The 27,179-nt window shown below is 40.3% G+C and overlaps 1 protein-coding gene across 4 annotated transcripts in view; it reads right to left on the reverse strand.

The window, feature by feature from the left end:
- LOC116919105 (ephrin-A5) overlaps nt 1-27,179 on the reverse strand; it is a 125,591-nt gene that overhangs the window by 18,975 nt on the left and 79,437 nt on the right. For 3 of the 4 annotated variants that reach the window (XM_045171388.1, XM_045171390.1, XM_045171387.1), the window contains exon 3: nt 3,809-8,990. In XM_045171388.1, the coding sequence (XP_045027323.1) occupies nt 3,809-4,065 (257 nt within the window). In that variant the 5' untranslated portion in view covers nt 4,066-8,990. Of the gene's footprint in view, nt 1-3,808; nt 8,991-27,179 lie in introns of those variants that run through there. The other variant, XM_045171389.1, reaches the window with a different exon arrangement.

The raw sequence follows: 27,179 nt of genomic DNA on the forward strand, positions 1-27,179 counted from the left end.
GTTTACTTTTCTCTCTTTTCTTTTCTTGTACCAACTTGATGGATTCACTTCGCCACGGGGCCGCACACACAACAACTTTTTACAAGAGAAAAAGGGGGAAAATGGCGTCCTGCAGAGTTTGAAAGAAAGAAAAAAAAAGGATTTCTTAAAAAAAAAAAAAAAGGTTGATGGAATGGATGAGAGGTTTATTTTTTTAAGTTTTAGCGGGTGCTCAAGACGCGTTCAGGGTGGTGGGAGGTACACGAAAGGTGAAACAAAACATCCACCAAGTCCGGCGGGATGAATGATCCAAGATGCATCTTCTTTTACTGATCGATCGGATAAAAAAAAAACGCTAATAGCTAAAGCCATCATCTTCTTTTTAAGGGGAGGGGGGATTGAGTGGCAAGGAAGAATAGCAAAAAAAAAAAAAAAGGGGCCTCCCCAAAAGAGCGAAAAGAGCTTTTCGAATCCCCTCCTTATACACACATCCGGTTGCCTTTCGAGTTGATTGGCCGTTAAGGTATTTTTCTTCGCAACACCTGCCGAGGTAAGAAAAAATTCATTTGTTTCTTATTGTCTTCGTTAGATTTCTCGCTCAGGCTGCATTTTTTTTTTTCATGAAAAAAAATGGATGTTGACACTCTAAGTGTGTAAAAGAAGCCAAGAGGGCAAAAAAAAAAAAGAAGGAATTTTCTCTTTACGTTGGGTGGGCAACAAAAAAAACGAGGGGGGGGGGCTCGGTTCAAATGACGTTTTTTTTTTGACAAGTTGAAAATGTTTTTTTCCTCCCTTCACTTTCCAATACAAGTGGATAGAAAAAGGGCTAGACGGAGCCCCCAAAAACCCAGGTGACATTTCATTCCAACCAAGATTGGCAGTTTGGACAATCCGCACTAGATTTCCGGAATTATGTTTTTCTTTTTTTAAGGTACTGAATGCCAGTGGCATTTGCAGATAGACAAGTCAAAAGGTCGTATGTGTCCATGAAATCAAAAAAAAAAAAAAAAGATTTGCCATATCTGTCAAGACTTAAAAAAAGAAAAATATACGAAAGAGCCACTTCCTGTCGCAATCATGTCTCGGCAAAAAAAAAAATTTTTTTTTTAAGGGGCAAAATTTCTCTACATTTTCTATTCTTTTGAAAAGCATTTTCTCGCTTCTATTGTGACGCGCCGTGCGCTTTTAACGACGGCTCGTCAAAAAAGAAAAAAAAAAATGAAAATTCATCGTCAAATAAAAGTAAAAAGAGCCACCACAGTCCAGACATTTCAAGATGGAAAACTGTTGCCCGTGTTGATTACCAAAACTAAACTGAAACTCCTCTTCTACCTTTCCATCTCCCCCCTCTATTTCGTTGATAATGTTACCGGTTTTTATTTTTATAGGCATTTTACACGGTTTTTCCGGTTCTTCTTCACGGCGTTCGTTGTTTGCCAACCCCCCCCCACCCTGTCGTCGACACACACGCTAACGTATATACAAACACAACAGAAAGAAAAGACAAAAAAAAAATAAAGAAAATCTATAACAACCACACAAAAAAAAAAATGCATTACAAAGACTGTTTCCTCTCTCTTTCTTCGGCGTAGAAGAAAAAGAGAAAAGGTTACGTTGGCATTTACGAATAATACAGCTTTTGTTGAAAACACACGACTATTTATTACCATTTCTTTTCAGAGGGAGCTCTTCCAAAAGTAATTAGTCTGTTCAGATTCCCGCTTCAAATGACAAAAGCTGTAAATACTTTCTCTACGTAAAGGCCAAAGTCGTTTGTCAATTCTTAAATTTCAACCAAGAGAAACGCGGGGAAAAAAAAGAAAAGGTTAAATTTAAAAAATAAAAAAAAAAATGCAGGATGATATCAAGGATTTTGTGAAGAGGACACGTGCGACTGTTTGGCACCTTATTAACAATTGAAGACAAATGGCGAAAGAGGAAATTGACTTTAACGACTCATCATCAAAGTCAAGAACTCAATGATGACCATCCGTTTTTCTTTTCTTGTTAAATCGTTGTGTGGAATATGTCCACACACAAAAAGAATTAGCGTCTACATGTCAACTCGAACGTGTCACCAAAAGACTATCCCCTCCCTTGAATAGAATCCAAAGCTGCTGCTTTTTTCTTTTCTTTCCAAAGGGTCAATTCATAAATCCCCGTTGGAATGTTGAGGCTATTATCGCACACACGCCATTTTAGATCTGTCAAGAGAAGCTTAGACGAACAGAGTGGAACAGCGTGTCTTTCAAACAGCGAGATTTTTCTTGCACATTTCTTTTGTACGTGTGTGCACACAAGTAAACGTTTAAATAAAGAAGCTGAAACATTGAAAACGCTCTGATCCGCACCGTCTTTTTTGTGTAACAGCCCAGTGAACCCAACTGATTCAATTTTTGTGTTTGAAATGAAGAGCAAAAATTAAAGCCCCCCTCCACTCAATGGCTGCCAGAAATATTAGAAAGTCTAAAGAGAAACCGGATGAGAGCTCTTTGTTAATTGGACTGGGAAGGTGTTCTTGCCACGCAGCGAAAACGGAAGAAGGCGACAAATGGAAAAGTTGACATTCTTTTAAAAACTCAAGAAAAACATTTCAAACTAGAGCCTAATTCTTTCCAGTTGGCAGCCATGCCAAGCCTATTATTGTTATTATGACACACTAGGCAAAGTAGGGAAAAGAAGAAGAAAAAAAACGGGTCGTAGGGCAAAGAAATTAAAAATAAAGGTGGCCCTCTCTCTCTCATCGTTTTCTTTCTTTTCCCCTTTTAATAACAAAAGAAACAAAACAAAAGGTAGTAAGACCACTAGACGAACCGCTACCAGAACCGATTTAGCAGCTCGTTATTTCTTTTCTTTCTCCCACTTGTGGAGATGAGAAGATAACGACAAAAAAGAAGTAAACGGGGACGAGAGGGGCCAGCAAAAGAAACACATTGACGTCACGAGGTTCTGTAAATTATCTCTCATAAATCTCGAGTCTTATTCCAAGCCGAGCCACACACACACAACTCATACACACAAACAAGCGTCGACTCGGAATATACTGGTACGTTAGCCCCTATGTTCTTCTCAAAGACTTCTTTTAATCATTCGATTCAACCAGAGAAATAAAAATGAGTGGATGAATTCCACCCCCCGATTGTCCTAATGAAAAACCGCAACCGACACCGCGAAAACAAAACCCTGCGCATACGACCACGACATGAAGATTCTTCTTCCTCGTTCAACCCGACCCCCTATCTTTTCTTTTGAATTGAACTACAGAGATTTCCCACACGGAACCGCAGACAATCTGACGGATGTGATATGACGTCATGTTTAAAATTTCAGAAAACAAAAACAAAAAGATATAGAAACAATTTTGAAAGCGTGACCGTCCACTGCAAGTCTAAACATAGCCACGAACTTAATTTTTTGTTTTCCTTTGAAAAGAAAAACAAGTGTGTTTCTCCTGTAATATTTCATTGTTGTTATGCAAATGTGTGTGTGTTTCGACTCTCGTCCCAGGTGGGGTAACAACTTGCGAGAAGAAGAAAAAAAAAGCGCGCAACAACCAGTTTCCAACCTTTTCAGTGTCGAGCCATTATTTCTCGTTGTTGTCCGAATCATGTATGTTTTGTCGTAGCATAAACTGTTGTTGATTCTTATAGACACACTCGCCAGGTAAGTTTGGCTTCACCTTACAGATAGAGAAAAAGGTGCGGCCGATTGAACCGAAAGCTTTCGACTTTAAAAACAAAACGAATTTGGGAATGTAAAACTGGTCAGCTGAATATTTGCCCCCCTCAATGAGAGAAAAAAAAAGAGCGAAATAGGTAAACAAACTTACATGGGGTTGGTGGTATTCCAATGGATATAATGCATGCGTGTGGCTGTGGTGACGGTGGCCAGGGAAAGCGTTTCAACCGAAACGAGGAGTAGCAAAAGGAGCATGGGAGGCCAAGTTGGCCACCGGACGCTGCCGCAATAGCAGCCGCAACGTCTCCTCCACATCAGCGACGATGTGGAGGTGGCGTTGGTGATTGAGGACGAAGAAGAATCGTCTGCGATCCGCTTGGACGCAGCTAACCGATGATGCCGCACCATCTTGAATTTTGCCGAGGAAACGAGGGGTGGGGGGGAAGGCAACTTTGGACAACTAACACACTTTTGATGGATTTCTTTCGACAAAAAGACACTTTGAAAAATTTCGATGCAAAGATTTTTGTTTTGAGCTTTTCGTAAGGGAGGGAGGGAATTTGAGCAACAACAAAATTTTTTTTGTTTTGAGCTGAAAATGAACAATTTTCAGAGATGAAGTGACCCAATCCGAACGTCAGGTAAAAAAGGCCATGACCATAAATTGATAAACTGTTGGGCTCTGAAATCTTCGTTTCGTTCTTTTTTTTTTTTTTGGTGGGGGGGACCAAGACAAAAAGAAAATGATGTGTGGACTTTGGTTTTGCTTCGAGTCAGAACAAAGATAAACGTGTCCTTCAAAACAACGAAATTCCTTCTCCAAAGTTGTGTAAAACGTCGTTTAACAGCGCCAATTGGAGAGAGAGAAAAAAAAATTTTTGTAAATCCGATATTATTTTCAAGTCTGGATGACTCTTTTCTTCATCGCACGTGGGGAGGGACAAAATGGAAACGACACACTTTTAACACTGAAATCAATCGAAAAGTAAACACTGCCGTCGATATGTTGAAAACACAGAATCCTGGAAAACGAGGAGATAGCACTTCAAACTTAAGTGTCCGCGTTTCAACTTTGAGAAAAAAAAAAAACCAGGGAATGTGAGGAGCGAATGAAAAACACGTCCGCACCCTTGCACATCTCACGACTGTGTGAGCTCTAGCCCTTCGGCAGCGTTTGGCCACTATAGTCCACAGGCCAGGCCAAGCATACCCTTGTGCTTGTCTGTGTATCTACACCAGCGCCTTTTTAGCCTTTGCTCTAACCCTCCCTGTCTTCCATTTTCTTTTTTTTTTTTTTCCTTACCATTCCCCTCTTCTTCTTCTCCTCTTCTACCATCCCACCACTCTCCTCCTCTTCTTGGGGTCTGCGTGTGTACCACGTCTCCTTTGGAGAAGCAGACGAATGTAAAAAGGGGGAGGAGCCATTTGGCTGGTAAAACAAACCCCGAGGCACATTGATTTCTTGCTCATCGAATAAGCAAAACTATGCGGGATTCTTTTCTTTGCCTTCCTCTTCTTCTATCCGCCTCCGGGGATGCCTCTCTTGACGCGCACACACAACATTCTTTAGCTCCAGAAGATGCTTTTTATTTTATTTTATTTTATTTTTTTGGTTATACAACAACATGGTGGTGGGGCTTCGCGACAACAACTGGACGGCATCGTAAAAATTAACCGCCGCTTTTTCTTTTTCTTTTTGGGAGGAAAGAAGAGTTCCAATCGAGTAGATTTTGATGTCACTTTTTTTTTTTTTTTTAGCTGCCCGATCTAGGGCTCAAAAAAGAATGCCCCCAAGAAAAAGCGGAACTACATTTTTTTCTAATTTTCTATAAATATCAAAAACCGCCATCTTGCTTTTTTTCCTTCCCTTTACCTTTTCCCTTTTTCTTTTCTTTCTTTTCTGTCCATTATTTTATGTCGATGTGTGTCTACCTGTGCCTGCTTGGACAATTTCCTTTTGATTTCGTGTGTCTTTTGTGTCAAAAATGTCTCTTTTCTCTTCTTCTCTCCCTCCCCCAATTTTTTTTCATTTCGCATTTTTCTTTTTTTTTTCTCGTCCCTTCTCCCAAATATCTTTTTTTTTTTCCCTTTCCATCCGTGCGAAGAAAGAAAAAAGAGACAAATGAACTGTAATTGCACGTGGGTGACCTTCCTCGGTGACTGCACGTGATTTAATTAGCATCCGAAAGTAACGAGACATGTGTCGATAAAAGAATTCGTGTGTTACAAAAACGGTTTTTCGCCATTTGAACCAATAACGTCGACTGCATGTGCCTCGTTATGGGTATCACCTTCTATTCATTGACACGTCCTTTTTTACTTCAGTCTACAGAGGGAAAAGGTGCTAATGAGACCTCGATTTTTTTTTTTTTTTTTTCATTTCAAACCAAACTGATTCAAATGAGAGGGAAATAAAATAATACCACCGGGTTTCCACACACGCAGATCTCCCGGTGATGATTAGACATAAGTGTCTAATTTGGTGACGATAAAAAAACAAAACAAGAGTTGATCACACACAAAGTATTGTGGTAATCAACTCTAGCGGAACATTTCAAAAGAAGGAAATATGAAAAAAGGCAAGAGGAAGAAAAATTAAAAAATTGGGTTGAAAATTAAAACAAGAAAAATTAAATTCCTTGACTTCAACAAAAAAAACAACCACTTCCTGTCGGGGCCGATTCTCTCTCTTCCCCCCCCCAAAAAGTCCCCCGTCTTTTTTTTTTTTCTGTTAGGTTGGGAGAAACAAAAAAAACTTAAAAAAGCTCAAATGATTCTCATTCATTCGGCATAGGCACATAGCGTCAAAGTCAAACCCAAATATTACCCAACAGGTGAAACAATAGGCCTATTTGTTTCTTAATGTCTCCTTACTTACTCTCGCCCCCCACCCTTTGCACAGGTGACTATAATCTGTGCAACACTATAACGGGATAAGGTTTTACTAGTTCAAAAGGAAATGAATAAAAACAATTTCCACGAAAAAGAAAAGGGTTCTTTTGTTTTTGAAGTAGCCCCCCCTCAAAAGAGTTTGAACACGGTCGATCAGCTGTCCATAAACGGTGAACCACAAAAATATTAGAAGAGTAAAGGGAGGTTTAAAAAAAAGTAAGTAGAAATATACCTCCATTAGAACTTGGAAAAAAAACTATGCGGGGGGTTTCAACGAGCAAGACGATCTACGTTGTTCTTTTTTTTTTTTTTTGCTTGGATATGTATAGGCCTATAACCACCTACACTTCACCTGGAACACCAGCGCTCTCCATTTCTTCCCTCCCCCCCTCTTCCTTATGCACAGGGTATATATTTAATAGACGTGGCAATATCCCAAAAAAGTAGGACCATATAGTCGAATATAAGGAAAAGGTACAGATCTCTTTTGTGTGTGTGTGTGTGTGTGTGTTGTTGAAGGGGGGGCCATTCAAAAAAGAACGGCCCGCAGCACTTCTTGCAGTAGATGAATTCCTCAAGTTCATCTGCCTCTTCTTTTCCCTTCCCTTTTTTTTTTTTTTGCTCTTAGAGTCAATTCAACAGGTATGTTAGAAACATTCCCTCCCCCCTCTCTTTCTTCTTTCAACTTACCAAAAATCAAAAAGTTTTCTTCATTTTTTTTGTATTTGTGAGGGGCTTTCTTTTTATGATACTATCCCATCACCTTGCCCCCCTCTCGAAAAACAACACACACCAGCCGGAGAGATACGTTATAATATATATAACTTGTTGCAATCTAGTTATATGGGGGAGGAATTACATGTGTATCATATAAAAACCAAAACGATGAGAGAGAGGCCCAGAAAATAAAAAGGGCTTGCCGTGGGAACCGTGCGTGTCTTTCACGTCTATATACACTTTTTTTTTCTTCTTATTCCTAACTCTGTGTGTGTGTGTGTGTGTCTCCCGGAGTAGAAAATATAACACTCTTTCTCTCCCGTTTCTTTGCCCATTTACAACTTGACGCCACAGTGTGTAACTTGACGCCTTGTGCATACGTGCCCCCCCCCCTTATTTTTTCTTCAAAAAGCAATTTTTTTTTTTTTTTGTAGCCTTAAAGGTTAAAATAAAAAAATACATTTATGCATTAAGCGCTTTAGATTCGTGGCTAGTTGTAAAAAAATATTTCAATTCTCGATGATTTTTGTTATGTCTCTGTCGGGTATATATAGAGTGTGTTGGCACGATGGCGCTATCCGAGGAATTCAAATAACCGTGTTTCCTTTCCATTCACACGCTTGCACGTTTTTGTGTGTCTGTGTGTGTGAAAGATTTCTCAAACTTTTACTCTCGTCACCAGAAAAAAACCAAAAAAAAAGGAACGATGATGAACAACGAAAGAAGAATCTGAAAAGCGGTTATGTATAGCCCTCTATCTGTGGTTATACACCATCAGGTCGCAACCAGCCAATTAGTAGCCATCAGATGGTGTGTGTGTGTGTACCTGTGCGCACCACAAAAAAAGGGCGCAATGGTGAAACACCACTGTAATCTATCAATTGCCAAAGTTAAGCCTGTTGAGTCCTGTGTTATTAACAAGACGTTGCGGGTCAGATGTTTTCCTTTTCTCTTCTGACGGATCGACTGCCTGGAAACTGTGAATGTCTGCAGGGATTTTTTTGTTTTTCCAAAGGGGGAAGAACTTTTCATTCGGCCTCTTCTTTTTCTTTCTCACACACGAGAGAAAAATCCGAATGTTGAAGAAAAACAAAAAAAAGTTTGACTGGTAAGAAAAAGAACTAAAAAAGAAGGTCGTCGTTGTATGACGAGAGTGAGAGCAAAAATGGGAAACAAGAACCGAAAACCAAAAATTCCTAAAGAGTTTTGAACTCTCTCGACTTTTCAGAGGGTTGGAAGAAAAGAAGAAAAGGGAGAGACGATCACTCATGTCCAGCAATTACCGCCATCAGCTAATGATATAGTTGATGAACCACACGAAAAAAAGGCCCAGCATTGCGTACACGCACGATGGATCGAATTGAAATGCTTATAATGCCCCGTTAAACTGCTCAGTTGTTGTGTGGAAATGAAAATAATACGCAGCTCCGTGTAACAATAAAGACGAGCACAGATGGAAACCCGCAGACTTGTGAGAAAACGTCACGTCCTCCAACGGTTCTTTTTTGAATGATTCTATCCGGCCCGCGGATGAACTGCAAGACCTAGGCCGTCCGGAAAGCACGTTTTCCTTTTTTTTCATTCATTCAAACTTTCTCGTCTGCCACTTGTTTTCCAGAGAGAGATATGTTATACAAGTATGATAGTCTGTGTTACCGTGAAACGTATATATACATATACAGCGATGATACAATTCAGATGTGTGTGGCCAGAGGTTAACTTACCTGTATAAATACACAGACCAAAAGAGAAGAAGAGACAAGATTAGCTATTGTTATAAGGGTAATTGTTATTAAACACACACAAAATGCATACACACGACACGAAAAATTCCTCCCAATTGTCTAGTGCATTCGATTCATCACTCGTTTTTTTTTCTTCTAACATAACCAGTTTTTTAAAATAAATAATTCTTATTTTGGATGCAGCTTCCTGGGCAGGTGTTGGCCAACTTCCGACACAACCTTATCATCTTTTACAAATCCGAGCAGATGTCTACCATTTCTGACTCTTGAAATCCGACGATATATGGACGATCGTCTATTGGGTCAATGACTTGTGATCTCATTAAAAACAAAAAAACGATCCGAATGCACAAAAGGAAATTGAAGGGCAAAAAGTAAAACAAGAGCCTCCAACATTTTCAGATTTCGTTTTTCCCTAATATTTGTGCTGCCTTTTCGATGGTAACCCTAAACAACACGCACTGGGGCTCGACCTTCCTCTCGTTATGAACTCTGAACTCCTTCCGAGTGGGCGGATTTCACAGGATGGATGGATCATGAGAAAGAAAAAAGAAAAAGGTCTTGTGTGCGTATGATGGACAACGAAAATTGGAGAGCAACGCCAAAAAGGAAATGAGAAAACTTTCCACTTTTGAAAAATTAAAACAAAAACACTTTTAAATAACGAAGAAACTTTTGCGACGTTAGACAACAAAGTGGAGCAAACTTGTTTTCAAAATGTTTGTATGACACGTTAAACGAAAAAACTACTAATGGCAGTTCTCACCTTAGCACACGCTTTAAAAAAAATGAAACGAAATCAATGATGATTGTTCACGAAACATGTGATCGTGCCCATCTTTCGACATTTTCAGGTGAAAGTCTCCCATTTCACGAATGATTAAGTCTGTCTAATCAAAATGTAAAAAAATAAAAAAAAACATGAAAAAAAAAATTGTATCATTGCGCGTGACCTTTTTTTTCTTCTTGATCGTGAGCCAAACGACATTGTAATTTTGCATACGTACGCTCTAATAACTATGACGCCAATTTCCCTTTTTCATTTCATTTCATTTCATTTTCAAATGCTGTTTTGTTTCGTGTGTTGCCTTTCCACCAACGACTTTGTGTGATGTAGGCGAAACCGGTGATTACGTTCAGAGATGCGTGCCCCTAATGTTACGCTTTCTACTATATATAGGGGAAGCTCCTTGTGATCTGTTTTGCCTCTCGTCAACCACCGACTCACCGTTTTCCACTTTTTTTTGCACCTCTCCTTTTTTTCTCTCTTTAATTTCTAATTTCAAATTATCACACCGGCAATTTCCCGTAGAAAATGGAACAGATAAGGGGCTAATGCTGCTCGATTTTTAAAAAAACGAACAACACCTTGGAAGTAGGGAATGTTTTTAAAAAATAAAAAAATAAACAGCTGTACAATAAAAAGACAAATATTGTTTGGGCTTTGACGGCGGTTAAAGTATTGGCTGAGGTGTACGTGCCGCGCTCTACCGAGTCTATACCAGCTGGGTTTTTAGAAAAGCTCGTAACACACACACGAAGAGAAGGAGATAACACCAACCGGCAGCAGGAAGAAACAATCCGGTCACGTCATTAAGAACGCGTAAATTTTTACCATCGTTAACAAACAAAAAAAAAGGGACAAAAGAAAAACGGCAAAAAACTAAAATTAAAATTCCCCCTAAAAAAAAAAAAATTAGAAGGGGGGGCTACTGCTTTTTATTAGGCAGTAAGAGTTGAGCTGGTTTACACACAAGTGGGAAGCATCTCAACAACAACAAAATAAATTGAGTTTTTTTGTTTTGTTTAACGGGATCGCGTTCAACGGCCATAAATAAGGTCACGACATCGTCAGTTTGAGAAAAGCACGTGAGCCATCGACAGTAGCAACAAAGACGCCCGAGTCATCACAAAATTAAGTACCTCTGACTTCGTTAGAAATGAACTTTTAATGGTCAAGTGTCGTTTTCCCTTATTATTATTTGATTTTTAAAATTTTTTTACCTGGAAATACATCCAAGACTCGATTTGCAGACACTACATCTGAGAGCTATGAGGGTCAATAGACGAATCCCTTTGCGGACATTGAATGTGAAGAGGGTGGAAAAGGAGGCGATGATTATAGTTAAAAGAAAATGCTTTGGCAGGGGGGAATGAAGGGTCAAGAAAAAAGAATTCGCTTTGCTCTGTACAAACAAAATGAAGCCGACCAAACGACGACCCAGTTAAAAAAGTCGTTTGATGATAATGAACCGGTAACGAGACTTGAAAAAAGGATAAATGAATGTACTGCAAACACATTCGTTTGTCCAGCCATCCGGCAGCAATGAGAGACGATGGAAAAAAACGAAAAGATAATCCTTCAAAATGATGGAAGGGCGTGGAGTTGGAGAGGATAAAACAACAAATGAAAGGGTTAAAAGCAGCGTGATTCTTTTCAATTTCGCTTTTGGTGATGACATGCGACACTGCAGAAATATATTCGTCGTCATTGTTTCCGAGAAGAATGAGAAAATGAAACCTCAGATGGGACGATTGGGCACAGCGAAAACTGAAGCCACTCGAATTCGATCGATTAAGACGAATAAGAAGAAGTCTTTGCCGTTACGTGAGAGTGTCTGTATCATCATAACCCAACCACTGCACGTCACACACACAAACACACATTTCTTATTTTTCAATGTTTTGTCTTTTTTTATTATTTGCGGTGAGCGGTTTTTTGTTTCCTTTTTATTATTATTACAAGGGACGGCAAAAATTGAAAAGCCGCTCCCACCAGTGTTTGGTTGCTACAAGGAAAAAAATAAAAATAAAATAAAATTAGGCTAACGTATTAGATTCCCTGTGTCGGCTGAATCGCCCGATATCCTTTTGGTCGTCATCGATGAACGAAAAAAGATAAGAGCAGAATGGGAGGAGAAGAGGGCTAGGCACTAGCGTGAAACATCTCTCCGAACACATGTAATAGAAAGCGGCTATATCTTATCTATCGATGCTTATGAGTGTTATCTTCTACTCGTTTCTTTTTAAACAAGGAAACCTTTCCTGAAGTTGAAGGACACACACTCATAGGCGCAACGTAGCAGCACGATAGCGCGCGGGACCAATGAGCCGTGTAAAAAGGGAATCTCACGCCGTTCGGCTATTGGAATATTTGAATGGAAATCAATTTTCTTTCCCATAGCAAACGAAATCTATACGAAGCCAATAGGTACGTGGGGGACCAAGAGAAAAAGCCCCGAAAAGTTGGTGGCCGTATAGGAAGAAGAAAAGGTGCAAAGACCATGTCGCTCTGGCACACCAAGATATCCATCATTCTGGGGACCCCAGTGCAGTACCAACACGGGTAAGAAGGGTGGGCATAGAGAATCAAAAGAAAATCACATTCTGTACAGCCCCGATTTTCATATGAAGCGCAGCAACAATCTGACAGGGTAGAGAGACCCTTTTTGAGGTTCCCCGCTAGCAAAAAAAAAAAAAAAAAGTCTTTCTCTTACATCGAGTACAGCGTTACAAATCAGCGGACAAAAGAGCGTTACCCAACAAAAGAATGAACAACAACAAACCATATCTCTCTCTGCTTATGTGCTCTCCAGTTCCACATTTTTTTACTTATTTTTTATTCCTTTCCTAAATTTTCGTTTGACGTGGGGGTTATAGTACACATCCTTACGAAGACTTAACATTTTCAATTTCAAAAAACAGTCCGATGTATTACTGGCGATTACATCGTACTTGTAAGAAAACTCTTTGACGTTGATGTCATTGATAGCGCTGAATAGTTGCAGATCGCGTAACGAGAGTGGCGCGTAGTCAAACGGGCATGTAGGGCGAAGTGGTTGATGCGGATCACATTTTTTAAAAAGAATAAAACAAAAAGCAGAGAGATGAAGGGGAGAAAGTACATCATTTACCAAGTAGATGTATATACCATATTATGGCTTTCTCCGTTTCAAAGAGTCAAAAACAAAAGCCAGTCAACCGTCGCAACCCAATTCCCCTTCGCCTTTCAGTCGGGCAAAAAGCCGCGCTGGGCTCTGCGACCAGCTTAGCAGCGGTAAAGCTCCGATGAGCCGACGAGAGGAGACCAAATGGAGGGGAACGAAGAAAAGAAGGGAAAATTGAAAGAAAAGAGAAGAAAAAAAAAAGATAGGAGAGCTCTTCAAGTCGTTAATTATTGACCCCCTGAAGGATGCCGAAAAAATAAAAAAATAAAATGGTGAAATAGAAGCAAAACGCGGAGGACCTTAAGTCGAAAAGAAGGGAGGAGCTAAAAAACACAGCCGGCTTCGCGTTCAAGAAGCTGGAAATAGAAAGCGGATTTTTCCATCTACCACCACCAACAACACAACGCATCAATGGATGCATATAGGCGGTGCTCGGGCTATGCCATTAGCCGTCAAACTCCAAAGAAAGAAACAGCCGATGGTCTAAGAAGAAGAAGAAAAAAAAATTAAATATAACAAGAGTTCCTAAAGTCAAAAAGGTATAAGAAAACCTTGAAAGGATTTGGGAATAAGTTATACACCCCATTCACTTCAGGTGACCCTCCATCTTTTCAACTTGTACTTTTCCATTTTCAGTCGGAAAAAAAAAAATGTCTTGACCGATTGATTGGCGGGGGGTTACCCTTCACTAACGTCTGGTCAACCGACAACGATTGACGTGGGTCGGTGAATATAAGCCACCAAAAACCTTTTGTATCTGTCGAAACCAAACGTTTTTATTCTCTTTTTCTTTTGTGTGTGTGTTGTTGTTAACCTCGAACAAGGGTGTTGATCACTGTTATTGACCAGAGCCACAAAAGATGTATTTTTTTCTTGTTCTCTATCCTTTCTGTTTCAAATAACCACCTTTTTAACCTCTGGGTTGTTCGCGTCTTTCTCTCTTTAGTTAAAATATATTTTAAAAACAAGCAAACAAAACAAAACAAAAAACACAGACTGTTGTAGACCCCATACTAATCTAACGGATGTAAGCAAGAAGACGCAGGTTGTCATTAAAAAAAATTAACTATTCGTCAGGTATTTAATGGAAAGAGTAAGTACTACGTAGTTCATCACGGCGGGGGCGTTCCTTAGGTTGTGTAAAAAAAAAAAAAAAATAAAAATACATACACAGAGAGGGAGAAGAATGCGCTGGAGAATGTTAGGAATGTCGTGTAAAAATGTTTGGTGCAAGGCAAGAGAAAATAAACGGCCGCGGAACCATATCAAACCGTTTGATTTATTGCGAGGCGCCAACGAATAAGATGCGCCTTTCCAAAAGCTCTCAATCATCGCGTATATATACGGTGCGGATGATGGAGTGGCACTCGCTTCGTATACATTGAAGATAATTTCATTCTTTGCCCTCCCCCACTTGATTTGCCCTTATCCTTATGACTATTGTCTTATACGGTAATAATGTATAAACCACCCCAAAGCCGATGGGGGGTAGAACACAACGTTGATTTATATTGACGTGAGCCGCTCAGAGTCAATCACAAGGATATTTTTTTTCCCTTTTCCGTTTTCAACGAGGATATTTCTTTGACCTATGTGGATTATGAAAGAGTCTGCCAGTCTAGCCGACGGAATCAGCGGGAGACTTGAACTGAAGAGCAAGAAAAGAAAAGCGGAAGAAAATGGGGACTGCCTTTTTCGTGGATGTAGTTAACTATAATCTAACCAGATGATACAGTCAACAAGGTATACGGAGATAAAGACAAAGAAAAAAAGGGGGGGAGTAAAAATACTTTTTTTTGTTTCAACCCCCGTTGTTACTACAACAACCCCCCCTCTATCTTTTGAAAACTTGTGAATTCATTTCAGAACCCTTGGCCACCAAGAAAACAGAGGAATGTGTACTCCATTAACATGGCTATTTTCTTCTTATTTAATTAAGCCAAGGGCTCACACAAACACAGTGTGTACTACCCCCGTCGATGTCGGCTGGTGAGTGGAACAAGACACGCTACTCGATGCGGGCTGAGTTATCGAAGGGAGAGAGGAATAGTGTTAAGTACCGGAATATTAAGGGAAAAAAAAGAAAAACTTTTGGCCGACATGTGTTGACCTCCAAAAACGACCTCTTTTCTTTTTTCAAACAGCAGCAGATGTGCTGCTGCTGCTATCCTTGTTGAATTCTTCTAGTCGCCCATGGCCGGAATGATGTTTGGCCGGACACCAAGACATGGACACGCGTCCGGCACATAACTTCCGTCATAAAAACTTGTATATGGCATTATGATAATCAAGTCTCTTGTGCTGCTAACAAGTACGATGAAACGCAGTAGCATATATTATACGCCATTTTCTTCGTAGATGATATACCTTCCTCTTTTGGGAATCAAGCACATTTTTAAAAGACGACAGATATACACTGAACATTGGCGATTCCAATAAAAGAACGATCGGGCCAGTGCGTTAGATCGACAGATTGCGATGGCTTGCCCAGCTCTCTTTTTCTTTTCTTTTTTTCGCTATGCAAACGAGAAAAATCGCCAATCGTTCCACTTTCTCGTGCGTGTGACGAAGATGTCAGTGTGTCACGCCATTTTTTAGGGAGGGAGGATAGAAAACAAAGACCTTACGCATGCAAGAAAATTGTCGATGGTGAGCAGAAAAGTACGCATAATAATCCAAAGACTCGTCTCTTATTATTTCAAAAAAAAAAATGGGGTTCCAGCGGATAGTTGGGAAGGGGTGTGTAGTGTTAATTGGATTGCAACTCGTTTTCAGAAGGATCGGGAGACCAAACGCGTAAGACCCCTTACGGATCGAGTTTCACCGTCCATATCGACTCTTTTGTCTTTTTTTTTATTTTTTGAGGGGGGGGGGACGACATGTAAGCATCGCACTATTCCTTTTGTTTCTTACACACATACGTACTTCATCATCTTTTCTTTCCCTTTGCCAACCCTTTTTTTTTAAATAATGCGTCTTTGACGAAGTCCCTCATCATCTTTCGCATAGCTGCTAAGTTCCTTTTTTTTTTTTTATAAATACACACACACACATACGCCAAAGAGATGAAGAGACGACTTTTCTTTTGAAAAAAAAAAAAAAAAGATCCACGTCATGGCGCAATTCCGTTCGAGTGTAGAAACAAAAGAATTGACGTGCATCATATCTGCGCACATCTCCAACGGTTTTCGTCCCTCCTCCTTTATCGATATTGTGGTGTGCACACACTGTATTTGGGTATTCATGGACTAAGAGACAAAAAAGGTGCGAATAGCATACATTCGAAATGAATCATTGAAATTATTCAATTTTTTTTTTTTTAAAGGGGGGAAATGGGCGTTTTCCTGTTTGAGAGGTCGATTCTTTGTTGACACGTTTGCGTCTCTCGGGGCTTCGTTTCCGTCGGTCAAGAACGAAATGACATCACTTGGACATCGTCACCTATTGCTGAAGCTCGTCAGGGGAAGAGGTGAAAAAAAAAAAGATTTTCTGTGAGATTTCGACCGATGTATTTTGCCAAATTGGATTCGGTTATTTTTGGGTTCCCCTCGATGACAGACGTTCGACCCCTTTTTTTTTCTCCCCTATAATTCTAAAGGTGATCCGGCCAGCGGATTACAAGTTTAAAAAAGGAGAAACTCCCATCGGACTTTGCTGTGCATTATACCCTTGAAGATGAACAAGGGAAAAGAAAAAAAGAGAGGGGCTAAAAACAGACTTGTCGCCATGTTATGACATATCGATTAAGTCTGTCTAAATACGTAGAGTGCGAGAAAGCGGAAGTCCGACGGAAGTCACGTGATATCCCGGAATTGGAGATAAAATACCCGCAAAGGCACACTTCCTTCGTTATTTTTTTTTTTTTTGGCGGAAGAAAAAGTTGGGAGGATGATGGACTATTCTAAACACACAGCGACATGTTTCGTCCAGTCTGCTGTAGGGAACGAACATCAACATGTGTATGCCTGTCTCTGTTTGGCCGACCGGAAACTAGACTTTTGATGAGCTCAGACAAGGATGAAAAAGGGTTTTTTGAACCCCCAATATTTGAACAAGATTGCGGTGGGCCGGCAGATACCTATGAGTTCATCTTTCTCCTCTCACATCCTCCGCTTTTCTATTTTCTTTGCTTTCTAGCGGCTATTATTTCTGTGCAAACAGTCGGGGTGAAGCTGAGGTCATCCGACACCTACAACAGTTGGGTGCAAATTTTTTTCGAATCGGCATTCATTCAAGCGGTGGTTTATTATTCACACCCATTGGAAAAAGAAACTCATCGCCTATTCATTTATACCTTTCTTTTATGTATGAACGTGTCGCCCGACAGATGGTCTATAAACATAATGGAATTACACAAACAATCAACAGGCAAAGGTGGACCTTTTTTTTCTTCTTCTTTCGCTGTTTAAATCTTCCTTTTATTTGTTAGTGTCTGTGTCGAATGTGCAAAAGCACTTTACTAGAATCGCCATTTGAGGTTGAGTGATGATAGCCCCTCACAAGCAACACGACCGCCATAAAAAAAAAAAGACGCACGGGCAAAAGGGGAGAAAAAAACAAAATATTGTACACACTAAGTTATTTTAATGGGCCTCGGCAACTCCTCCCTGCAGAGAGAAGACATTGAAAAAGAAAAAAAAAAAAAAGAGGATGGAATGAAAAGAAACGACAGGTCTCCTTGTACACAACAAATTGAAATCAATCAAATCGTTAAAAAGAAACGAATTTCACGTGAATTCTGCGTAAGATTCGTGAGTTTTTATTTCATTTTTCACGATGGAGTCGTCAAAATGTCGCAGTCTGTCATCTTCTTCTTAACGCAGACGGCGAACACGAGTATTACAAGAAAAGCGTGTGAGAACGTCGGGTTTGGAGAGGGAAAAAAAAAAAAAATTACAATTTTCAGAAAATTGCAAGGTAATGCTGGTGAATTACCGACGAGACAAAGAAAATAAGAAACAAAAAAAAATAATAATAATAATGTTAAAGAAAAAAAACGTGTTAAGGGCATGAGACTCGTGACGGATAACCCCAAAAACAAAATTCTTTTAACAACAAGAAAAATACGAAGAAAAAAACAAAATGAAAAGAAGGCACCTTTTATTTTTACACGTCAAAAAGGGTTAAAATATTTTCGGTTTATCTTGTGGAAAAGAAGAAAAAAAAAAAACACAGAAGAAGAAGATGAAGTTTATGGATGAAAAAACAGGAACCCGATTGAAGCCGAAAAATCTGGAATGTGTGTTTTGACGGTGTACATTACTCAACTTCATCCATCATTTCCTGGCCCATAACCTAAAGGTGACACGACACACGGACTTGAACAAATGTCTGAGGCTTTTGAATTTTAGACCTCAAAGTTGAAGATCGTTGCGTCTACGGTATCCCTTTTTTTTAAATAATAGAAAACAAGTTGCAGAAAGCCACGAGAATTGTTTTCAACTCAAACCTTGTCTGATGCGTAACTAAAAAGCAAAAGAAGGAAGACGCATAATCATGCGAAAAAAAAAATTCCGATTATTTTCGCCGAGAGGAAGATAAGACCATCGACAATCAAATTCACCAGAGGTGTTTCTTTTTTTTTTTCGTACACAAAATTTACATTACCCAATGTTTTTATTGGTATGTCTATAAAAATAATAATCTATTGACGCCCATCGCGTTTTTCAATACTCTTTTTCTTTTCTATTGGTTTAATCATTACACCATCTTCTCCGGGGCTATGACAGAATACAAAGTCCCAAGAAAATTCATTTCACACACACACACAAAGTTATTATTAATTTTTTTCCGTTCCTTTTACAGAATCCTCCATCCCCCCCCCCCTCTACAAACGGACATTTTTTTTTTCCCCTGGTAGATGATGAAAGGATGCGAGTCGAAACGCATTTTCCCACCAATAGTTCTTTTAACCAGTAACGGATAATAATTGTCGGCTGTACAGCTTTCTTTTTACGATCAAAACAACAACAACAACAACTAGGAAAGAAACAATATAAGATATGCCCATACGGTCCGCCTCTCTGGACGTAATCATCGCTACAGACATACATAGTGAGAGAGAGCAAAAAAATAAATAAAAAGTATGTACAGTACATCTTTTAAAAAATTTAGAAAAAGAGACGCTGGTGGTACGAGGAATGCGCACGATTCCCTCCACACAAGAGACGCTTTTGCTTCCCTCCTGTTTCTCTCAAGAGATTGAAGCCGCACTTTTTATTTTCCAAGAGGATCCCCCTTTGATATATATATATTCACCATATATATCTTAGCTTGATCAATTGCCGTTGGTTTCTTGGAAGAAAGAAGAGTGACCATCTTGTTATCTTGTTTTCGAGAGCTGAATCGAGCAGCCGATCCCCAACGGGAAAATGACCCACCAACTACATCGCAGCATCAGCGTTTTCTCTCTAGACGAGAAAGAATAAAATAAAAAATAAACGACGCGACTGGAATGATTTCGCGCATCCCATTTTTTTTTTTTGTTTTCTTTATCCCTACGGGGCTCGTATTTTTGCATAATGCAAAACACATTGGAATTGCCTTTCGTTTGATTCCTTTTTAAATCAAAACAAAACAAAAAAATCCTATCGGTGCACTCAACTACCGCGCTATACAATGTCAGAGTAGCGGGCAAGGATATGGCAAAGAGCCTCATACGTCACCCTATCAAGAAGTGGAGGAACAAAAATAAGAAAACCAAAAAAAAAAAAATAAAATAAACTCTAGAGAAAATCGATCTCTTCGTTTCTTTACGTTTGGCTTCCTTTACAAGTAAGAACAGCAGCGCATTTCATATCAATTGCGATATGCCCGCGAGCCACTCGGATTGGCGGTCGGCGCTAGACACGCAACAAAGCGAGACGGTAAAAATCACGCAGTCTAGCGCTACATACAATTGGACGGAGGCAAATTGTGCGCGGGTAAATTGCCCCCCTCCATTTTTTAAAAAATACCAGGACGCGTATAGATTCGATCGTCAAGGCATTTTTCTTTGGTTTAAAAGCAAACAATTCGAAACAATGAAGAAGAAGAATTAGAAAGAAAAAAAGAAAACAAGTGCCAGATGACTATAGATCATTGTCTGGTAATCGTGATTTGCACGAAATGCTGTGCACACTGTGGTTTTAAACATACCCATCCAGGTGTGCGTGGTCGTCCCCCATCCCGCGTGAGATTGTCCGGTAGCAGCTTCAGCTCAGTACCGCCATTATTATAGGCGGTTATAGGGTATTACGATCTAGCAATCATGATGCACAGTATCGATGTGCTTTGATGAGAATTATTAAAAAAGAAAAAGAGTGGGGCAGAGTGAATATGATGATGATGCGCGTGAGAAAAAAAAAACACAAAAAAATGGAAAACTCGCGTTTGTTGCGGCAGTGGGAGTCGACCAGGAAATCGCATCATTGATGAATTCGATCCAGGTATATATTCTCTGTCTGGAGGGGCGCTCCTTAATTTTTCCTCATTCGTCTCGTTGTATAACTATTGCGCTGCCCGATAATCATTGCTCTCCCCCCGCACCTTCAACCTCACTGCAGCACAGGGTAATCTTTTCACCTTTAATTGGCCCAGTGCTTTATTATAATGGGAGATGATGGCTCTGATGATGAGGTGGGAAGGTATCGCCGTGTTTTGCCCTTTTTCCTTTTTTTGTTTAAATTCTTCGACACGTAGATAAGAAAGAGAAAAACAAAAATAAAAAAGAGAGGTGGAAGAAGCTTATAATTCAATAGTGCACGTGATTTGAAAGTTTTTCTCGTATGTACATGGCCGCACTTGATGAGCTTTGGTTTCTTTCTTCATTCTTTGTCTTTTCGTCTTCGGATAAGATCCATCAGCCAAATGGGTGTTGTTCTTTTCTTTCTGTTTTTATTTTACCTTCTTCCTATATCTAGAAGTATCGTTTCTTCGTCTTTCTTCTCTCTCTTTTTCCGTACGTGATTTCGTCTTGACTTCACGGTCCTTTCGGAGAGATTGTCGGCCCAAGAAGAAGACGAATAGAAAGGGGCCAGAGGATTGCGACGATGTGGTTCGAAAGAAGAAGAAGAAGAGAGGGGCTTCTAAAACAGCTGGATGACTGCTGAGGCTTTACATACAAGCCAAAACGCGCGGTCAGAGCCCACAAGAGATAAGCATATAATTTCGAGGGATGTCGCCGCTGTAAAATCGTGACTGGAAAATGAAGAAACAAGAAATAAACCCAAAGACGAGACACAAGGGTATAAGGACAAGGGGCAAAAGAAAAAGGGGGGCGATGAGACAGTCCAAGAAATGAGACGAAGAAGCCAATCCATAGATGGGCAGGAAACTGGCAACGTACCACAGCCGCAATGCAACAGATACACCAACGTCTCGTGACACAGAAAAATACAAATAAAAAAATGGAAACAAGAACAAATGGTTGCCTCTGGATCGACCCTATGACTGCAAGGTTCTTGTCAACGGCCTCTTCAATCATTTAAAGATGAGCAGTGTCCCTCTCGTTAATCAAAACTCACACACAGAGGCATTCCCCCCCCCCCCTTTTTTTTTCAACAACAGAAAAAAAGAAATGTTATCACGAACGATAATCAAAATACGGTGTGTTCCAAACCCAAATCAGGCGAACTATGAAGCTAAAATTCTACGTCATAAATATTTTTATTTTAAATAATATTTAAAAAAAAAAGAAAAAAAAAAAACAAAAACAAAAACAAACAGCAGTAAAACAAAAGACATCTCAGGGAAGCTGTCGTACGTTTGAACCGAAAGCCAAAAGATTTGAATTTCTTCGGCGCGCAAGTCGCACGTGAAAGAATGCAAGATAAACGGGACGAGGCTTTTCTCTCGGTGAGTGCTCAACCCCAATGTTGAAACGAATAAATCATCCGCACAGTTCATCACCATCGAGAGAAAAAAAACAAAAAGGAATCTCAACAGCAAAGCGGAGAAAAAAAAACAAAACAAAAATAAACGAGGTGAGTTGTTTCATTTTTAAGTTCTTCTTCCCCTCGATTGATACACTCGGCGATAACAATGAGATTTTTCTTTTTTCTTCTTGCCCTTCTTTGATTGTTATTTTCAAGCCGAGACTGCGATACCGTTCGGCAGTTTTGATTTCACCCTCCTCACGTTCGATAATAATGAACGTGACTTTACAGTCCTTGGCAGTAGAAAATCCAATCAATAGAAGTCTCTTTCAAAACGTTGGAGAGAGAGAGAGAGTGTGTTATAGCTAAGTCAGATGATGATCGAAAGGGAGCTCAAGACAATGGTGCCGTATCACGTTTTGAGTATTATTTGTGTGTGTGTGTGTAGAGGGGTAGGTTACTACCCACTTACCACACGACTTCTTCTATGCTTCTATCCTGTGGGAAAAGCAACTAAGGAAATAGGTGGGAGTGAGGCAACACTTGCCGAATTCACGCTGAGCCCTCGGAAAGAAGAAAAACGAAATAAGGAGAAACAAAAAAATCATCTCCCTCCCATTTGTTATTCTCACCTCGCCGAAAATATTGGAACGTGGAACCATCACGCTGCGATACCATCAACGAGTTTGTTGTTCAGCTATATATCTCTATCCCCACCAATAATTCCCGATGAATATATTTTGTATATGTACAGCATACAAACGCGGACACCGGGCTCGCCTTGCAATCGACAAAATATCGAAAAATATTAAATATTTCACACGATCATCTGAAATGTCTCAACTTCTTGCGGAGCTCAACAGACCGGTACACAGGTCGACGATCTCCTTACGTTTTTCTTTTTCGTCGCCATTCGACATGAAAATCGAAACAGTTGGAAACCGAAATTCCTTCCATTTTTTTTTTATCGTTTTGTCTCTTTAAAAGAGAAGATGGGTTGGGAAAAAAAAAGTGATTCTCCATTTTCCTTTGGCAAAGGGCGCTGAAATCACCTGGGCAGAGCCATCAGCATATCGAAATGGTATTATCCAAAAGCTGTCTATATAGGAACCGACACACCATCAGCACCACCATCTCTTGGCTGCCGGAGTCGCAAGCCGCCGCCATCAACGCGGACCCTGCGCGCTTCGAATTTCAACGCCTCGTCATGGTGTTCCCGCGGTGTGGACGGCGCGCCACCAGGTCGCAGCGTGATGGCCACCATACTGTGAATCTCGCCTCTCTTTCTCTCGTTCGAAAGGAGCCGAACAACGAACAGCAGAAAACAAAAAAAAACGTTGAAAAAAAATCGACAAAATATCTTCGTTTTCCACGGCGATCCTTTTGTACGATTATAATAATACATCAAAAATGCAATCCGCGTACGATTCGAAGGATGGCAAGACAAGAGAAAGTGTACAGGCTTTCCACCAGCATATCCTCCCGATTTGTTGTTTTGTTTAAATAATCAATGCAAAAATGGCTTATAGTTTCGTCTCACAAACTGCCAACGGCTTCTATTGATGAAGTCGGAGAAACCAGTAACCACATGATTTATCAAGTTCCAAAAATAAAAATTGGGAGTGAATATATTATAAAGAAGGGACGAGGAGGAGGCAAAAATCCGTGGGAAACGGTTTTTGAGAGGCGCCAAACGTGTCAGATCTCCAACTGAGAGACCAAAGACGTGAGACATAAGACAGGGGGAGGCAAAAGCAAAAAAAAAAAAGGTGTGGATTTCTTTGCCAAGTGTTTTTTCATTCTTTTTTTTTTTTACACGTCAATCAAAGTGACAAAGTTGAACAACTTTTGGTTGTGTTTTGTTTTCACCCAATCTACATACGTGTGTACACACACACGGAGACAAGACTCAACAAACAGACGGCTCCTCCCAACAACCCCAAGGTGAGCGCATGAATGAAAGGGGGTGGAGCGAGCAGGTAGACTACGAACCAATTGTCAAACGTTGACTTGGGCGTGGAGAACACACACGGAACGAACCTGTAATCAACGTCGGAACAATAATACGAAAAAAGAAATGAATAAAAAAACTGACTCCGGGACCAAAAGTTATCCAGTGACATTCAAGATCTGATGATTGCAGGAAAATAAAAGGGGGGTTAAAGATGCTCATAAGACTTTGGCATCAGAAACCCGAAATGTTAACCTCAAGTTGAACATTCGAGAAAGAATTGAAGGCGACGCCATCAAGCCAGAGGCGCTTGATTACAAATTTGGGAGCAAAGAAAAAAAGTATAGAACTTTAAGAGTTCCTGAATTATTCCCAAACGCTCCCTGTTGATTTATGGAGACAGGTGAAAATGCTCGATGCAATTCAACACCTGCACTTAATGTCTTGTAAACATAAAATAGTGGAGCTACACACCAGAGCCCAGCAATCACCGTTCCACGCCCTATATATACATGTATATATTTCCACACGTCCTTTGCCTGCCTTCCGCCTGACCGCAGCGCCATCATCGCGTCCGACGGGCTATTTCCGGTACTTACTACACATTCTGGCCGAGTTACTTTAACGGTTTAGCGCGACAATAACAACGCCGTCAAGAGCTGCACAGAAAGAAAACAAGAGCCCAAAAACAAAACGAGTTCTTGCATATAATTTGTTGTTTTGTTTCTCTGATTCTCGTTTTTTTACCTGACCATAACAGTCGTTGTTTTTCTTTTCTTTCTTTGGCGATGGGATTGCCCCTGTTTAATAGCCTCATGAAAGTCACTACATCAAAAAACAAAAATTGTAATTATTATCTCAATTCAGATAATAATGCGTTTTTTTTTTCTTCCGTAAAAGTCGTTGGGAAATTTAGGTCGTCAAAATGATTTAGTATATCCAACTCGCATAATTGCCCGATACACAAGTGGAGACTAATAAACTAAAAGCTAAACTAGCTAAACAGACGTATCTTTCCCTGAAGAACGATCGGGCAATTTTCTTTAAAATGATTATGTTAGCCATTGCAACTGAATTGATTTGGCGCTGCAGCAGCAGCAGGGCCATTATATTGACCTACGTGAGTTTGTTGGCGTTTTTATTTTTTGCGTTCCCAAACGTTGCTGAAGTTTACATTCTTTGGAGGACGACTATCGAGTGTCCCGCTGGCTCAGCTAATTGGAAGGGGGGCCTGTGTGTGTGCTAAGTGGTGCCAACCCCCTGACGGTCGTGACCGATCATGTTACCAATCATTTCCCCCCGTGTGCACCGCTGATGGGGCAGCAGATCGGCTAGCAAATACACACAATGTGTGTATATACTATATCCTACTGCCCACACACACACACACACACACAAAAAGCCTTCCTCGTGTTATGGCATAAACTGATGATTGCATCAAAGCGAGTCTTCGGAAAAACGGTGGGGGGAATTGAGAGGAGGCCTGTGGTCGGTTCGTCTCAAGTTTCAAACAGTCAACAAGTTCATCGCGCCGCTCGTAGCAACAACAACACGAAGAGGGACAGACGGAAATTCTTGTTGTTCTTTTGCTTTCCTCTTCGCCGTTTTTTTATATTTTTCCCTACATTGTGTTGTCAGACTCGAATTGCAATTCTCATGCCCTCGTTGCATGTGCGCATTGGTATCAAGTCGTGCGCGCCCCCAAAAATGAGCGTATCCATCTGTGCGTTTCTATTAGATAACTGAGTCTCTTTCTCTTTTTTTTCCTTTTCTTTCTGCGCACAGAGAAAATGAAGCGGAAGGTAACCCAAGATCTCCCAGCACATCAAGACCAAGTGAAAAGAGAAAAAATAATAACTGGCTCTTTCTGGTGTGGTGGACGCTTTCTTCGACGATAGATGTAAACGTCTCATACCGACAATCGCCTTTTGTCAAGTTTTCCACCCTAACATAAGGTATGACTACACGGAAGATACGCCGCATTATGGCAATAGAAAAATGGAGCATTCGCAAGGCTAGCGGCGTCCACGATTGGAGCGGGGGAAAAGGAGCGTAAGAATCGAACAGAAATGGGATGGAGGTGAATCAAAAGGCCTATCACAGAAGTGTGTACACAATGTGCATAATGTTAAAAAAAAGAGAAAAGAGTATGGATGGAAAATATAAAAAAGATCCCTCATTTTCCGGCCATAGACCATAGAGCATTCTGCCTGGCTACAATCATCTCGAGTTACATAGAGAATGAGCAGGACACAGAGAGAATGAACCTCCCCCGAACAGCAACAAAAAAAGTAGGCTTCTCAATCTACCAAACCTTGTGCAGTCCAATGCTTTTTTTTCTTTCGAAAAATAAGAATGTGAGCAAACATAAAGAGGCGTTCCTCTGCCGCCATATGCAACGAAACATACATCGTGATGGGCGAGTTGGCTAGCTATCCAGATGGAATATATCGGAGACTGTATACGTGGGAAAATAGACATTGCGTGTCTTTGATTGAATCCGCGCCCTCCCACCGTCTCTTCTCCCCCTCCTTTCGTCTGTTTTCCTCCCTCTTCGCTACATCCAATCTGAGCAGACCCTCCACAATCAAAGCGGACGCGTATACACACAAATACAGCGTCGCTCGTTGAAATCACTACGCACACATTCGGTGTAGGCAATGAGACTGCAGCGTGGTGAAGTTTCAATGTCGCCACTCCGTTTCTATTCATCGCTTTGTCCCCCATTTTCACTAACTGCCGCGTCATCCAGGCACTCAATAAAAAAAGAAGCGCTTTCAACTGATTGATCCAATAATACAAGAGAATCATTGAGCACACAGGGAGCTAAAGAAGAAAAAAATCGGATAGTGTTACTTCTTTTTCCCAATTAAATAATAATAAAAAAAAAAATCTTTATGATTACGAAGCTGAAGGAGAAAAAAAAAATCTAAATATCCACGATCATAGACGAACACCGTTGCGAACGGGACGAGACGGGCGCCGCTATCCAATTCAAAAATTACGCCGGACCGTAATAGGAATATCGTTCTAACGCGTAATCAATTTTATTTTTTTTTTTTACTCCCGTCGCTTTACAACGTCTCGTGTGCAGCTTGTATATCGTAAAACTGATGTATGCAGCGTTGACGCCGCATTGCAAACGTCGTCGCTAAATCAACCGGCTCCCGCTTTTGTAAATCAAGTGCTTTTTCTTACCTAACGGCCAGCCAAACAAAGTGCACCTCGATATAGGCGCCAAGTGTAACGGCAAATGGTAGGAGGTGGATAACTTACCTGTGTAAAAAGAAAATAGAACAGAACATTAGTAAACATGACGTACATATAGCTTTAAAAAAAGAAACACGGATATTGAAATATTTAAATCTTAGCGGCTCTTGCAATCACCAAAGAGATCTGTTCTTTTTGCTTGTTT

The sequence above is a fragment of the Daphnia magna genome, linkage group LG3 (genome assembly GCF_020631705.1).
Source record: "Daphnia magna isolate NIES linkage group LG3, ASM2063170v1.1, whole genome shotgun sequence".
NCBI lineage: Eukaryota > Metazoa > Arthropoda > Branchiopoda > Diplostraca > Daphniidae > Daphnia > Daphnia magna.